General features: G+C 44.9%; 2 protein-coding genes across 2 annotated transcripts in view; one reads left to right on the plus strand and one right to left on the minus strand.

Annotated features, from left to right (window-relative positions):
* Positions 1–8,717, plus strand: part of LOC123741732 (zinc finger protein GLIS2) — a 121,919-nt gene extending 113,202 nt beyond the window's left edge. Inside the window, exon 7 of the mRNA XM_082972852.1 lies at positions 351–8,717. Within this exon, the coding sequence (XP_082828978.1) occupies positions 351–1,123 (773 nt within the window). The 3' untranslated portion in view covers positions 1,124–8,717. The remainder of the gene's footprint in view (positions 1–350) is intronic.
* Positions 8,718–13,296: 4,579 nt separating this feature from the next.
* Positions 13,297–17,392, minus strand: LOC145850507 (uncharacterized). Its single transcript, XM_082972854.1, has 5 exons — positions 17,256–17,392; positions 15,593–15,677; positions 15,246–15,382; positions 14,782–14,847; positions 13,297–13,939 (listed from the first exon to the last, which is right to left on the minus strand). The coding sequence occupies exons 1-5, from the start codon at positions 17,256–17,258 to the stop codon at positions 13,406–13,408; spliced, it is 825 nt and encodes a 274-aa protein (XP_082828980.1). The 5' UTR covers positions 17,259–17,392; the 3' UTR covers positions 13,297–13,405.
* Positions 17,393–17,513: the final 121 nt, after the last annotated feature.

Raw genomic sequence — 17,513 nt, forward strand, 5'->3', positions numbered from 1 at the left:
ACAGACAGACACACAGACACTCAGACACACAGACACACAGACAGACACACAGACAGTCAGACACACAGACAGACACTCAGCACACACACACACACACACACACACACACACACAGACAGACAGACAGACAGACAGACAGACAGACAGACAGACAGACAGACAGACAGACAGACAGACAGACAGACAGACAGATCAGTACAAAAGACTGAAAAGATCCCTCACTGTAAAGTCACACAGTTTTTTTTAATGCTGTATACACTTGAAAACATTCCTTCCTTCATGCAATCTCTAACGCTAAAATAACGAATGAAGTTTATTGAATAACTTACCTGAATGTCTTTTCTCCTCAGGTGAGAAGCCCTACATGTGTCCATACGAGGGCTGCAGCAAGCGCTACTCCAACTCCAGCGACCGCTTCAAGCACACACGCACCCACTACGTGGACAAGCCCTACTACTGCAAAATGGCCGGCTGCCTGAAGCGCTACACAGACCCTAGCTCCCTCCGTAAGCACATCAAGGCCCACGGCCACTCTGTAGCCCAGGAGCAAGCCTCTCTCGGTGGGCTGAGCTCCCTGCTCAAGGTGGGTCCCCTGGGGGTGGGGATGGGTGGAGGAGGGGGGAAGCTGGGGGAGTCTGAGCTGAGCTACCTCAGTGGGGCCCATATCATCATCCCCAGTGCCGCTGCCGCTCTCCTGGGGGGCCACGCTCTGCAGGGCCTGGCGGGCTCCATCCCTCTATCCCCCCTCACCCCCCGGCCCCTGGACCTGAGCATGCTGGGGGGGTGCCCCAGCTCCCCTTGCACCACCTCCATCCTGTCCTTCAATGGTTCTCCTCTGAGCCTGGCCACCAAGTCGTCCCTGGGGCTCTCCCCGGCCTTCCCCTCCTCAGCCCTGGGGCTGGGGCCCGTGTCCCTAGGAGGATCCATGGGGTCGTCCGCCTCGGAGCGCAGGGCCCACCACCACGGGTGTCACCACAAGGGGAAAATTGGGGGGGAGGAGGGGAAGGACAAGCTTCATCGTGGGGGGGTGCTGAACCTCTCCACGGGGGCCTCCCACGACCCCCTGTCCTGGGTGTTCATCCCCTCCGGCACGGTTGTGCTCAAGCCAGCTGTGGTCAACTAACACACACACACACACACACTCACACACACACACATTCCAGAGGAGCTCAAGGGGGGCTGAGAAAACGTAGAAAAATGTAGAAAAAAATTGACAGGTGAAAAGAAAGAAAGTCTACTTTCAGGCAACTTAAACTTAACAACAAAGTCCACACCTCAGTTTGTAAAATTGACTCGGACAAAAAAATATATAATTGATTAGAGAAACGTAAACTGAGGTATCTGGCACTGCTATCTTTGCATTTATCTAGCACATTTTGGGACCATCAACAACTCATATATTTCAATCATGTATTATTTTGTATTATTTCATAAGGCTTGAAAAAAATGCAACAGTGGCCCTCCTCACCTCTTCACCACATTCTCTGGCTTTTCTCACTTACTTACGTTTCCTTTGTTTCTGGACGGGCTCCATTGAAACAACAGTCTTCTAATGCTCTGTGTCCTTGCTCAAGCGCCACCTCATGTGTATGTATTGATAATGTTCATGTTGACAGTGTGCTCTGTGGCCTAGCAGTGAGGTAGACACACAAATGAAACAGTAGGAGGCGCTCACTGCTAGGCTAGCAACACACAGTACGTCCCCATTCCGCTGCTTTAAAGGTTACAGAAACTACTTCCTATCAAGTGCTGGGAACACAATTGGACAAACTTTCTGTTTTATCGGAAGTGAAGTCAAACTGATTTAGAAGGGGATTACGGATTAATTGAATGCGGGTTATTGACTGCATCTCCTTACTTTAAACAGTAGGGCGGTGCTATTGGATGTCAATCAGAGTGCCATCCACAGGAGCACATGCATTATTCGATGATGTGTATGTCACTCAGAATGACATCCAACCAAGGAGCACCAAACCCCTTTGAGTCAGTAGATCAACCCAGGCTATAGTGATGTAAACCTCACAACTGCTGCTAAGCTCTCAACAACTCTCCTCAAACATAACCGAAACGGGAGCACTTTGATGACTATTTTTGACAATCTTTTCCCGATTCGGGGAGGGTGACCATCGTGGACCAGCCCTTTCCACAATGATATGTGACGGGCTTGTCGTTGCACACTAGGGGCTGTGTAAGGACGCAGAGCAACTGAAGTCTTAGAAGGCAGACAAACGGTGTTATATCACCCAGCAAATGACCAATATTCTTCCTCTTCTTCACGGTAACGTCTATGGCACAGGTGTTGTTATGTACCCCCTGGTGGACAGGTGAATTACTCTGGCCAGTCAGCCTCCCAGTCCAATGTATTATTGTCCACAACAACTCTACTTGTAAATGACACAGTGAGTGAAGTACTGAGTATGAAAGGTCCACTGTTTAAGTAACACACTGTGTTGTGGAACAGTGTTTGAAATGACCTTTCATTAAAACCAGCTGTGTAAAACAGGTGGCTGTCCAGTGAAGAGTCCTGAGTCCTTGTGGAGTTGGAGCTGTGTATCCTGAAGCACAGGGTGTGTGACACATGACTGGCTGGTTGACACTATAGGGCTGACTCAAACCGTACCGTGCTGGCTCGGATTTCCTTTCCACATTGTTCTGTTGAGCATGGTTCCAGCATCATGGCGTAACCAGGCCAGGTAGGCATGGTTTGGCCCTGTGGTGTGAATCACGCTTTACTGCTGCGTACAGCTGGGCTGGTCAGAGAACCACAGCCACACTAGAAACTGCGTCACTTCACTTTTCCAAGGAAGTGGGGTTAATTCACAGACTTTTAGAACAATTTACTTATGTAGGAATCCGTGTGGTTCGATTGCATTCAACATGCACTTATACCATACACACCAATGTCTTTGTAACGTTTTACAAAACATGGAACTGCCAACTTGTACTTGTGGCTCTCTGGAAACATTTTGTCTTTCTCTTTCCATCTTCACTACCTTGGTTTTCCCTTCATTTACGCTCAGGCTTGAAACGGCCACCTTTCTCTGTGGACTCTGGGGTCCTTCCACAAGCTGGCGTCGCAGAGATATGATGTATGTAGAATGTTGAGTGAACCATGTTATGTGGGTATAGGAGCGGAGGTGAGAGGAGAAGAGGAGGACAGGTGAGAGGAGCATCTCAACACAAGAAACATTCCCCTGAAGAGCCAAATACCCCTCCACCTCTACTCACTCTCTCTCTCTCCATCTTTCTTTAAAGGTCTTACATTTCCATTTTCCATGACGGTATGTCCATACTTTATTTTCCATGACGGTATGTCCATACTTTATTTTCCATGACGGTATGTCCATACTTTATTTTCCATGACGGTATGTCCATACTTTATTTTCCATGACTGTATGTCCATACTTTATTTTCCATGACGGTATGTCCATACTTTATTTTCCATGACGGTATGTCCATACTTTATTTTCCATGACGGTATGTCCATACTTTATTTTCCATGACGGTATGTCCATACTTTATTTTCCATGACGGTATGTCCATACTTTATTTTCCATGACGGTATGTCCATACTTTATTTTCCATGACGGTATGTCCATACTTTATTTTCCATGACGGTATGTCCATACTTTATTTTCCATGACGGTATGTCCATACTTTATTTTCCATGACGGTATGTCCATACTTTATTTTCCATGACGGTATGTCCATACTTTATTTTCCATGACGGTATGTCCATACTTTATTTTCCATGACGGTATGTCCATACTTTATTTTCCATGACGGTATGTCCATACTTTATTTTCCATGACGGTATGTCCATACTTTATTTTCCATGACGGTATGTCCATACTTTATTTTCCATGACGGTATGTCCATTGTTTTGAGAATAATCACAGTTCTGGTTGTTTTTGTTAGTCATTTGTTTGTTCTTTTGTCATCGATGTTCAGACGAGACATTTTCTGATGTTGAAGTTGCTTTGTTTTCTATTTCTTGTAATGGCTGCTCTGTAACTCAGCTTTCTCCCTGGGCTGGCCCAGGATATGGAGGGGCTGTAGGGATGATGGTCCTTCCTGTCCTGAACAGGGTTGTGTTCATTAGGACATGCAACAGAAAACATAAAAACATGTTTTGCAATGGAAAAGTAGTGTTTCTGAGCACTGGACAAATCCAGATAGTCCCTTCCTTTTTCAGTCCGTTTGGTGCCTAATGAACACGACCCAGGTGAGTGGGGTCAGGGGATGGCCAATTTATAATAATAATAAGAAGATATAATCCTCACTGACAATCACACAGTTATAGAATAGGTCCTGTACAGATCCTCACTCTGTAGAGAGAGTACACACTCTCTGTTCATCTATTGGCAGGGTTTACCTCCAGACCCACACACTCTCTGTTCATCTATTGGCAGGGTTTACCTCCAGACCCACACACTCTCTGTTCATCTATTGGCAGGGTTTACCTCCAGACCCACACACTCTCTGTTCATCTATTGGCAGGGTTTACATCCAGACCCACACACTCTCTGTTCATCTATTGGCAGGGTTTACCTCCAGACCCACACACTCTCTGAGTTCATCTATTGACAGGGTTTACCTCCAGACCCACACACTCTCTGAGTTCATCTATTGACAGGGTTTACCTCCAGACCCACACACTCTCTGAGTTCATCTATTGGCAGGGTTTACCTCCAGACCCACACACTCTCAGAGTTCATCTATTGGCAGGGTTTACCTCCAGACCCACACACTCTCTGAGTTCATCTATTGACAGGGTTTATCTCCAGACCCACACACTCTCTGAGTTAATCTATTGACAGGGTTTACCTCCAGACCCACACACTCTCTGAGTTCATCAATTGGCAGGGTTTACCTCCAGACCCACACACTCTCTGAGTTCATCTATTGGCAGGGTTTACCTCCAGACCCACACACTCTCTGAGTTCATCTATTGGCAGGGTTTACCTCCAGACCCACACACTCTCAGAGTTCATCTATTGGCAGGGTTTACCTCCAGACCCACACACTCTCTGAGTTCATCTATTGGCAGGGTTTACCTCCAGACCCACACACTCTCTGAGTTAATCTATTGGCAGGGTTTATCTCCAGACCCACACACTCTCTGAGTTAATCTATTGACAGGGTTTACCTCCAGACCCACACACTCTCTGAGTTCATCTATTGGCAGGGTTTACCTCCAGACCCACACACTCTCTGAGTTCATCTATTGACAGGGTTTATCTCCAGACCCACACACTCTCTGAGTTCATCTATTGACAGGGTTTACCTCCAGACCCACACACTCTCTGAGTTCATCTATTGGCAGGGTTTATCTCCAGACCCACACATTCTCTGAGTTCATCTATTGGTAGGGTTTACCTCCAGACCCATACATTATGTCCATGGTGCTGTCAAAGTGACCATGTGGTCCAGTAGATGGAGTGGTTGTGGTGGTATAAAGGTCCATAGCTACACAGACTGGGCACATCAATCAGTGTCCAATTTACACAGCACCATCCAGAGGTGAGGATGGGTTCTGAACTTCTGATTGCAAACATAGAGGGCATCTGTTAGGGATTGGGTTTACCAGACCTAGGGCTAGGCTAGACAAAGGGTTTACCAGACCTAGGGCTAGGCTAGACAAAGGGTTTACCAGACCTAGGGCTAGGCTAGACGAAGGGTTTACCAGACCTAGGGCTAGGCTAGACGAAGGGTTTAACAGACCTAGGGCTAGGCTAGACGAAGAGTTTACCAGACCTAGGGCTAGGCTAGACAAAGGGTTTACCAGACCTATGGCTAGGCTAGATGAAGGGTTTACCAGACCTAGGGCTAGACTAGACGAAGGGTTTACCAGACCTAGGGCTAGGCTAGATGAAGGGTTTACCAGACCTAGGGCTAGGCTAGATGAAGGGTTTACCAGACCTAGGGCTAGGCTAGATGAAGGGTTTACCAGACCTAGGGCTAGACTAGACGAAGGGTTTACCAGACCTAGGGCTAGGCTAGACGAAGGGTTTACCAGACCTAGGGCTAGACTAGACGAAGGGTTTACCAGACCTAGGGCTAGGCTAGACGAAGGGTTTACCAGACCTAGGGCTAGGCTAGACGAAGGGTTTACCAGACCTAGGGTTAGGCTAGACGAAGGGTTTACCAGACCTAGGGCTAGGCTAGACGAAGGGTTTACCAGACCTAGGGCTAGGCTAGACGAAGGGTTTACCAGACCTAGGGCTAAACTAGACGAAGGGTTTACCAGACCTAGGGCTAGGCTAGACGAAGGGTTTACCAGACCTAGGGCTAAACTAGACAAAGGGTTTACCAGACCTAGGGCTAGGCTAGACGAAGGGTTTACCAGACCTAGGGCTAGGCTAGACGAAGGGTTTACCAGACCTAGGTTTAGAGGAAGGGATCCCCATGACAACATCAACTGAACGAATTACAATCTGAACATCTAAAATGGTGGGGGGGGGGGGGGGGTGAATGGAGAAATGAATGAACAGGGTAGAGAGAGCCCATCCCACCCTCACCAGGGCCTCTCGTCTCTGAAGTCAGTGCCCACCCCGTTTCTCTCTCACTCCTCTCCCTGCCTCATGCTGCCAGCCAGCAGGGAAACTAGGTCACTGAACTCTGTCTGCTCTCTGTTTTTTGTATATAAATTAAAGCCAAAAGGCTGAACTCTCCCTCTCTAGCCGGTCAGCTGTCGCCACAAAGCTTTTCACCAGAGGAGGGTTAGAGTAAAAAACACAAACAGGCACACACACACACAAACAGGCATACACACACACAAACAGGCGCACGCACAAACAGGCACACGCACAAATAGGCACACACACAAACAGGCACACACACAGACAAACAGTCACACACACAGACAAACACACACACAAACAGGCACACACAAACACAAACAGGCACACACACAAACAGGCACACGCACAAACAGGCACACAGACAAACAGGCACACACACAAACAGGCACACACACAGACAAACAGGCACACACACAAACAGGCACACACACAGACAAACAGGCACTCACACAAACAGGCACACACACAGACAAACAGGCACACACACAGACAAACAGGCACACACACAAACAGGCACACACACAGACAAACAGGCACACACACAAACAGGCACACACACAGACAAACAGGCACACACACAAACAGGCATGCATGCAGACAGACAGACAGGGTAAAACACTAAAACATGCATGCGCGCCCTCACACACACAGTAAACAAACCCAGATATCCAGTATAATCCTCTCTGGCTAAATATGTTTGGGGTTTTTAAGGAGCGGGTCAAAATAAGTCATGCTGCGCTGGAGGCTGCAGTGCTATCTCTGACAAGCCAAGGGAGGATTTGTGCTGTGCAGATTCACTGCATATTTCTATTTCTGCCTCGGCCACTCTTAATCACTGTGATCACACACACGGAGAGTGCTCCACACATGGACACACTCTCTAGCCTCCTCTTTGGTGGCCAGTATTTCTATCTCCCTCCAGGCAGGCATGGTCGGAGCAAACCACCTCCATGTCACTGGACCGACCTCCAGTGTGATTTCAGAGTCAGATGATGTCACCAGTAACAGGTGTTAAGTAGGCTAGGTTTCCCTGGCAACAGTGGAATCCTCAGACATGACTGTTCTCCCCAGTCCAATCCCCTCTGTCCATTCATCCCTTCATCTCTCTCTCCTCCTCTGTCTCTCTTGCTCATTGAGGCCAGAGAGAGAGAGAGGAGTGTTCTGGTAGCGTGGTCCCAGACCTGTTTGTTCAGACTGGCGAATTCATGACAATGACAATAGGAGTTGGCAAGACAGCACAAACAGATCTGGTACCAGGCTAGAGTTCTAGGCTGCTGGGTGGAGAAAGCTGAAATTGACACGGATCCAATTCCAGGTTCCACATATTTCAATATAAAAATAAGCTGTTTGAATCATTAACCCTTTGGGCACACTCTGTCATGTAATGTTCTGCACCTTTGTCTTCTCCAGGAGTGTTTATATTATAGGGGATATGCCAATTGCCAACAGTTGAAAATGTAAAATGTGTAAGTCAATTCATTCTCAGTGGGTTGATATGGTTCTGTAATTTGCTGGTTTTGAGGACCAATAGCAATAACTTTTATGTTGGATTTATGTTTTCTTTTTTAGAATTAAACCCTATCTGTCATAGTTGAAAAGAAGCGGTACTTTTTCCTGAAAGGGTTAAAAACAAAAAGCTAATTGACGCCAATGAATAATTAAGCTATAACCAGAGTCACAGTATGTGCTTATCACAGGAACATTTGGGGCACTAAATTGTGATAGCTAGCAATATTAGTGCCACTTACAAGGGATGCCATTCATTGACTGAAGTGCCACAGCAGTGCGCAAAGGGTTAATTCAAGACTAAGGCCACAAGAGGCCCGTATCCAAGTTATTTTTTGCACATTTTTTGAGATATTTTAAATGTCAGTATTTTAAAACATATTCCAAGTGCCTTTTATTACAAGTGAAAATATAGAAGATATAAAAGTATATGAAAAATGAAATATATATATATGAATATATATTTTTTCCTGGCATCGTGTTCTCGAGGTTCTTGAACATGCTTAATTTTAGAGTTGTAAAAGTCTCCAATTGGTACAACATATCTGTGTGCTTCTGTTTTAGAGGAATTTTATTACGATAATGTCAATGGAAAGAAAATGTTTAATAAAGTCGTATTTGATACAATTTATTTGTCATTTTTCAGTTACTACATCTGGAGTGCTGCATCACACACACCACACCTTATATTGTTTTTGAATCACATCTAAATTGTATCTAAATTGTAAGTGTTAAAAATGATTCCATAACAACTCAAGTTTATAACTGGCTGTTTAAAAGTGAGGAGTTGTTGCCTCTGATGACATGCCCTCCAATGCTGAAGAGGTGCTCCACAACTGAAAAGGATGCTTGAACATGTAGGTACTAGGCAGCAATTCTGCTCAGTGTTAGACAGGAACTGCTGTGTGTCTTCCGGAATTACAGAGAATCAGCCATTGGGATCAGCAGCAGATCTCAGATGTGGGTTGATGAGGAACTACAATCTCTGGTCTTGTGGCCAGTGCACCCTCTATCCATCACTATGGGTACTCCAAAATCTCTTTGTTAGTGGATAAATGAAGATAGTCCACTCAGGCCGTTTACATTTACATTTACGTCATTTAGCAGACGCTTTTGTTCTGGTCGAATTAACTGGGTGTGTCTCCCATAGAAACCAATGCAAGAGCAACTGGGTCTGGTCAACAGGTCTGGTCAACAAGCATTTCCCAAACTCGGTCGTGCCCCCCCCATAGCACTACACAGCTGATTCAAATAATCAACACATCATCAAGCTTGTATTATTTGAATCAGCTGTGTAGTGCAATGGAATAAAAACTAAACATGCAGCTCTTGGGGTCCTGAGGACAGATTTTGGTTAACACTCTTAGTTCATTGACTTTCATTAAACCATCAAATAAAATAGAAAAACACTGAGTGGAGCTTCCTCTTCCATCGCTCCTCCTGGGTACAGCTTCTTCTGTCTGATGAGTTCTGCTCAGGCACTTGTCAATGGATTTCTTTAGGCTTTTGTCAAGCTTGCCTCTATACTCAGTTGTGGATCAATGTAAGCCAACATTTACACCATTATGGGGAAAGTTTGGAGAATTGGGACACACACACCCTCAGATGGTTGTAGAGTCCTCTGATGCATGGAATGACGTAGTTGGCTTTGACAATGACAGATCCTTGAACACATCAGTGGCAACATTGACCGGGGTTAGGATGACATCACAACATCAGCAAGGACTCACTTTTTATGGAATATTTCCCAGACAAGCGAGGGTCAAAACTAGGGTTGAATGTCGGGAACCCGGATACCGAGATTTACCGCCCAAAACCACTCCATTTTCCAGGGATAAATAACTGAGAAAACGGTAAATTATAATAAATTATTTATATGAACAGCATGACGTGAAATGGAATTGTTAAATTATATGCGATGTCTAAATATGGCTTCTCTACGGCCTTCTCGCTGCTTGCTGCATGATCAGTCTTCAAAGCTCAGTCATCAATCTATGGACAGGCAGCCCACCTCACTATGGAGTGCAGTTCACCATGTAGACCTATCATCCCATCATGGTAACTTTTGTTCTGGTGACAGGTAGGCCTACATTTGCTGCAGCATATCCTATGATGAAGTAATATAAGGACCGAATGGCTTTCGGAGGTCACCTGATTCTTTTTATTGTAAAGATATATATGTTTTAATTGTAGCTGCAGAGTTTTAAAACAGCCTATCACTTGAACATCGTTGCTTTAAATCAGCGCACACGCGAGCGCTCTCTTGCAGTCTTTCTCAATTCCATTCAAATTGCATCCAAATAGATAATATAGGCATAGATATAGATGTCCTAGCCTACCTCTTTCAGGTAGTATATTCAATGCAGTATTTGCGTTATATTTATGTAATGAATGATGAGTTATGCATAATAACTTCAAATGTATAGCCTCTGTCTCTTGCGCAATACGCACGCACCTGTGGTCCGCTGGCCTCTCTCCTTTAAGAAACGCTGCTTAGCTCTTGGACTCTCATGTAGGAAAAGCTAGACTAGAATAGCTTGCTGGACTTTTTGTTGTTGTTGCGTTTCTTATACCAATAAACTATTTGAAGAGGGGTGCAAGCTCTTGTTTGCTGAATGTTAAATAAAGCAGCCAATAGAACTCACGGGGAGTTTGAAAGAAGAGCGAACGTGTGATGGCGGTAGTCTATAGCAGTTATTTATTCAGACCCATAACCATTCAATCTTCCTGAAGAGAATTAAAAGCCGTCTGCATCTAATTCTAGTCCTATATTATGCAAACATGTCATTAGAATGATGAAGATGCGGACAACTAAACGTATTTAATTTAACTGTTGAAAGCGAGGAAGGAATGAAGCAACAATAGAGAGAGAGAAAGAGGAGGTAGGAAATAACATTCTGGGAAATATTATGAAATGTATATATGAGTCAGCATACCAATTATAGACATTTTTATATTTCAAAATTAAAATCAAATTCGCTAGCCTACACATGTAACTTTGTAGGCCGCATGTGCTGCACCAGAATTGCATTTTCTCTCCCAACTTTATTATCATGATTTGAAGGAGGTGCATAATTCAGATTGAATTTATGAACACACCCGAAGTCATAAAATGTCTAGCTAGTAATTTGTTATTCTAGCAAGATGTTGCATAGAAACAGCATCAACTTGCTCAACTGAAAGAATACCGTTTGTTTACACTTACAGTATACTAAAATGAATTCATACTCATTAAGTATGTAGTATACACATTGTTAGTATGGGTAATTGAACACAGCTCATATTTGTATGCAGCTTTATTAACTCAATGATTAAAAAAAAATATATTATATTGTTTGCAAACTGATATGTAAACAGGTGGTGATCAAAACAGGTGGGGAATCCTGAATGACGGGTCAACACTGAGCCTATCATATATGTATTGGATAATGGCACAATCATTTGGTCTTTTTTGGGCTTGGGCTCATAAAATGTCTTTAATGTTGGGCTCATAAAATGACCATGCCTCAGGACTACCTGGCCTGATGACTCCTTGCTGTCCCCAGTCCACCTGGCTGTGCTGCTGCTCCAGTTTCAACTGTTCTGCCTGCGGCTATGGAACCCTGACCTGTTCACCGGACGTGCTACCTGTCCCAGACCTGCTGTTTTTAACTCTATAGAAACAGCAGGAGTGGTAGAGATACTCTGAATGATCGGCTATGAAAAGCCAACTGACATTTACTCCTGAGGTGCTGACCTGTTGCATCCTCTACAACCACTGTGATTATTATTATCTGACCCTGCTGGTCATCAATGAACATTTGAACATCTTGGCCATGTTCTGTTATAATCTCCAACCGGCACAACCAGAAGAGGACTGGCCACCCCTCATAGCCTGGTTCCTCTCTAGGTTTCTTCCTAGGTTCTGGCCTTTCTAGGGAGTTTTTCCTAGCCACCGTGCTTCTACACCTGCATTGTTTGCTGTTTGGGGTTTTAGGCTGGGTTTCTGTACAGCACTTTGTGACATCAGCTGATGTAAGGGCCTTATAAATACATTTGATTGATTGATAAAATGTCTTTAATGTTGGGCTCATAAAATGTATTTAATGTATGGCTCATCAGGCTCATGTAGCATCGGTCTTGCATTTTCGATCAAATCACTAATCAAAGCCAGACATTGGCCTATTTATATGCTTTTGAATTACACTTCCGGTTTTGGCGGGAAATACCATGTTACCTGGGAGAAAAGTGATTCATTCTTGCGATGGAACATTTGTACAATAACCCTAGTCAAAACAAGGACTAGTATACATTTGACCAATATCAACTAGGAACGCACCATAGAAATGAACTTAAGCAGGGGTGTGTTCACTAGGACTCAAACAGAACCAAATGAAGTGAAATAGGGAGGGACCAACTGCATTTTTCCAATAGAAACTCGTTTTTGTTGGGAAATGTTTTCCGTTTGGAGTGACCGTTTTGTTTTAAATCCATTTGGAACTAATGATTACACCCCAGGTATCTTATATAGCAAATCAATCAGTTTGCTTGATTGAAGACAGGTGAGGTCAATAGTCTCAATAAGCAGTGTCTCCTCTACTGGAATGTGATTGGAGCATCACAGAAACACATATCAGCCAATCTCCTAATATGGGTACCTAAATGTTAACCTAATTTGGTTAACAAGCTTCCTGAATGAATCAACGGCTGGGTATTTTTGGGGTGCATCTCAAAAGTCTGAAGTTGCTAATGGCTACCTCTACTTGTCTCTCTCAACCCATGTAGCAACAGTTGCTAATATAACAATTTATTATAATTATTGTAATACATAACACTAGTTTATTTTGCATTATATTTGGAGGTAACCGTTTTTTTGTTACACAGGATGGCTCTCTACTCCTAGTAACAAAAACTGCTAAATGATTCCATTATGGAGGCTTACACTACTGGAACCAACCACACAGTGGCAGCATTGTGATGTAGATGTGACAACATGAATGACCATTTGTTGCAATTTCAAATACTAATGTTTATGACCCAGGTCTAATGCACAGGTTGTGTTCATTAGAGCACAATGTGGAAAATTAAAATGAGTGTTTCTTATTGGCCAATTCCAGGTATAGAACCTCCCCGATTCAGTCCGGTTTCTTTCGTTTGGTGCATAATGAACACGACCCTGATCTCGCACAGAGACATACACACAGAGACATACACACAGAGACATGGGTTGAGAAAAGGAGAAGGCTTTTATTGAGGGAGTAATTTACAGTGGGTGGGGTGTAATTTACAGTGGGTGGGGTGTAATTTACAGTGGGTGGGGTAGGGAAGGAGACAGTTCATGTTTCTGGAGTCTGTTGCTTCTGCTCTGGTGGGGGTTTGGGTTGACTGGTCTTCTGCTCTGGTGGGGGTTTGGGTTGACTGGTCTTCTGCTCTGGTGGGGGTTTGGGTTGACTGGTCTTCTGCTCTGGTGGGGGTTTGGGTTGACTGGTCTTCTGCTCTGGTGGGGGTTTGGGTTGACTGGTCTTCTGCTCTGGTGGGGGTTTGGGTTGACTGGTCTTCTGCTCTGGTGGGGGTTTGGGTTGACTGGTCTTCTGCTCTGGTGGGGGTTTGGGTTGACTGGTCTTCTGCTCTGGTGGGGGTTTGGGTTGACTGGTCTTCTGTTCTGGTGGGGGTTTGGGTTGACTGGTCTTCTGCTCTGGTGGGGGTTTGGGTTGACTGGTCTTCTGCTCTGGTGGGGGTTTGGGTTGACTGGTCTTCTGCTCTGGTGGGGGTTTGGGTTGACTGGTCTTCTGCTCTGGTGGGGGTTTGGGTTGACTGTCCTGTGTCTGAATAGAAAGCTCCTCATCTAGACGCTCCTTCGCTCTCACCACCTTCAAATACACAGATGAACGGACACACACACAAGCAGACGGGACACACGGACACACACACAAGCGGACGGACACACACACAAGCGGACGGACACACACACAAGCAGACAGGACACACACACAAGCGGACGGACACACACACAAGCGGACGGACACACACACAAGCAGACAGGACACACACACAAGCAGACAGGACACACACACAAGCAGACAGGACACACACACAATTAATTGATCAACATCCTTAGCAGTACACCTCCATACATGGCAAATCCTATTTGTCTACTGTTCTGTTATCATAATGACACATTGACATTGTAAATATTCATTTAGACTACCACTGGATCTGGCATGTGGTGTCCTAATATAAGGCATGATAGTGACTACAGGTCTAGGAATGTGCGCTGTCACCAGCCTAATTTCAATTATCACCAGGACAGCTCTGTGCAAGGCTCTGTACAAGCACCAAACAGGTATGAAACCCAAGAGACTCAACTTGCCATTACGCCCAATGAATACCTCAAGGAGGTGGTCTGAGTCTTCATCGTCACAAGAAGGAAGCAATTGCTTGTTGAGTCACCTGGTTTCAAGCCTCTCTGACACTAGTAAGCACTGTCTCTCACAGAGATGGAGCCATACTGGAAACGAAACAATGACCTCACCTAGTAAGCACTGTCTCTCACAGAGATGGAGCCATACTGGAAACGAAACAATGACCTCACCTAGTAAGCACTGTCTCTCACAGAGATGGAGCCATACTGGAAATGAAACAATGACCTCACCTAGTAAGCACTGTCTCTCACAGAGATGGAGCCATACTGCAAATGAAACAATGACCTCACCTTGGACTGTAGATAGAAGGAGCCGCCCACTACCTTGTCGTTGACTTTAAAAAGGTGTTCATAGTTCTGTTGACAAAGTACAGCAGGTCAGTCATGAACAGGTTGGCCCCACCAATGGCCTGATATGGAAATACATTTACAACCATACACACACTTGTCTGTCTTGTATGTAGGCCACATGAAGGAACTTCCTGTCTTCTAAATTTGTGAGTGTGGCCCTGTCCAGAAAACCCCCTAGCCCACGCCCTACCCCATACACACTTGTGTAAATATGACTGGATAGGGATTAACAACATCTCCTCCTAGCCTGTTAAGGGACAAGATGGAGGTACCGGTACATTGTTTATACCCATCCAATCATCTGCGTGTGGTGAAGTTCCTAGGGGAAGGGGGCAGGGACAGGGACAGGGACAGGGCCTGTGTTCTCTGGGTGTTGTCTTCAATGTACTTTAAAGTGTGTGTACCTTCTGGAGCTCCTCAGGGGTGAGCGTGGCGATATTGAGGATCTGCTGGGCCTCCTGTAAGGTCATCCCATTGAGACTAGAGGCTGCTGCTGACTGCTGGCCGGCACGGCCCCTGGCCTCCGCTGCAGCTTGACTGGCTGCAGACAGAGACAGAAGAGACAGGGTTGGTCACCTTCTCAGGTAAGGACAATTTATGCAACAGAGTTTGTTTCTCTCTCAACAGAGAGAGAAAGAGAGACAGGTAGAGAAACAGAAAGACAGGCTTAATTTCCCTAAATGAGACATGTTTTCACAGTCCATTTTACATTGAAATATCATACAAAAGCATTGTTGAGTGAGGAACATACCTGCATATTCTTGCCGCAATGCACGTGCAAACGCCCGTCCTACCACCTGCGCCCCCATGACAATGATCTGCGCAAGATATTTAGCCTACACAGAGACAACAGACAGATTGTTAGTTACACTTTATGTCAACAGAATGCAACAGTCTGGTTTGGCTCAAGAAGGCTTAGTATTGCGACAGATTACAGCTCATAATGAATGAATGAATGGCAACCTCAATGTAAAAACCCACTTCTCCCCCTCAGCTCACATTAGACCTGGTTAGTTTCAAGCAAGATTGTGTTGACAGTCAACATTGTGTTGACAGTCAACATTGTGAACCAGCCATAGGCATACTGTTACGAAAGTATTTCAGATCAGACAGAGCGGGCAAAGGAAGAGCAGGTTTGATGCACACACAGTGACTACACTGAACAAAAACATAAAAACGCAACATGCAATCATTTCTACAATTTTACTCAGTTACAGTTCCTTTAAGGAAATCAGTCAGTTGAAATAAATTCATTAGGCACTAATCTATGGATTACACATGACTGTCGGTCACAGACACCTTAAAAAAAGTAGGGGCGTGGATCAGAAAACCAGTCAGTATCTGATGTGACCACCATGCAGCGCATGTTGTCCAACTCCTCTTCAATGGCTGTGCAAGGGTTCTGGATATTGGCGGGAACTGGAACACGCTGTCGTACACGTCGAGCCAGAGCATCCCAAACATGCTCAATGGGTGACATGTCTGGTGAGTATGCAGGCCATAGAAGAACTGGCACAGTTTCAGCTTCCAGATCCTTGCGACATGGGGCCGAGGATTGTCATGCTAAAACATGAGGTGAAAGACACGACAATGGTCCTCAGGATTTTGTCACGATATCTCGGTGCATTTAAATTGCAATAGTATTCGTTGTCTGTAGCTTATGTCTGCCCATACCATAACCCCACCGCCACCATGGGGCACTCTGTTCACAACGATGACATCAGCAAACCGCTCGCCCACACAATGCCATACACGTGTTCTGCGGTTGTGAGGCTGGTTGGACATACTGCCAAATTCTCTAAAATGACGTTGGAGGTGGCAATTCTCTGGCAACAGCTCTGGTGGACATTCCTGCAGTCAGCATGCCAAATGTATGTTCCCTCAAACATCTGTGGCATTGCGTTATGACAAAACTGTACATTTTAGAGTGGCCATTTATTGTCCCCAGCACAAGGTGCACCTGTACATTGAACATGCTGTTTAATCAGCTTATTGATATGCATGCAACACTGGTCAGGTGGATGGATTACCTTGGCAAAGGAGAAATGCTCACTGACAGGATAGTAAAAAATTTGCGCACAACACAGATACGTTTTTTGTGCATATGGAACATTTCTGGGATCTTTTATTTCAACTCATGAAACATGGGACCAACACTTTACATGTTGCGTTTATATGTATTCAGTGTAGTTAGCTCGCTTATTAAAGCAACAATATGAGCCAGCTTCCTAACGTTAGCTACAAAGGTAGAAGACATATCAAGGATACATTACGGTTGCATAAACTAAATTAGACAGCCAAGATTGGCAAGGGGTGCGGGCTAAGGCAAGAGAAGCAAGCAGCGTTTCTCCTTCACAGCTTCCCTCATCATGACATAGAAATTCATAGCGTTTCAAAATACAAAAATAACTCACCATTGCTTATACCCGGGTTTATCCGATTATTTACAGTACAGTACACAATAAGACCGTGGAGAAGCACGGCGTTTTCACATGTACCCCATCAAAGTCGCAGTAGGTTCAAAGTTCAAGGGCCAAACTTGGAACAAAGATATTCGAGTTTGAAGAAGATCCACAATTCGGCGCTTTCACTGTATGAAAATACTGCTCTCTAGTGGATGGCTGTTTAAATTGCACCAATCATGTCTTGCCAGCAGACCAGACCTGTTTGCT

Source organism: Salmo salar, chromosome 03 (genome assembly GCF_965601325.2).
Source record: "Salmo salar chromosome 03, fSalSal1, whole genome shotgun sequence".
NCBI classification, from domain to species: Eukaryota; Metazoa; Chordata; class Actinopteri; order Salmoniformes; family Salmonidae; genus Salmo; species Salmo salar.

What these genes read in the sequence shown, in the direction of transcription:
- LOC145850507 (XM_082972854.1), bottom strand. An exon ending in ATTGCGGCAAGAATATGCAG is followed by an intron (nt 15,383 to 15,592) that starts GTATGTTCCTCA and finishes CTCTGTCTGCAG; the next exon opens with CCAGTCAAGCTGCAGCGGAG. An exon ending in CCCCTGAGGAGCTCCAGAAG is followed by an intron (nt 14,848 to 15,245) that starts GTACACACACTT and finishes CTTTGTCAACAG; the next exon opens with AACTATGAACACCTTTTTAA.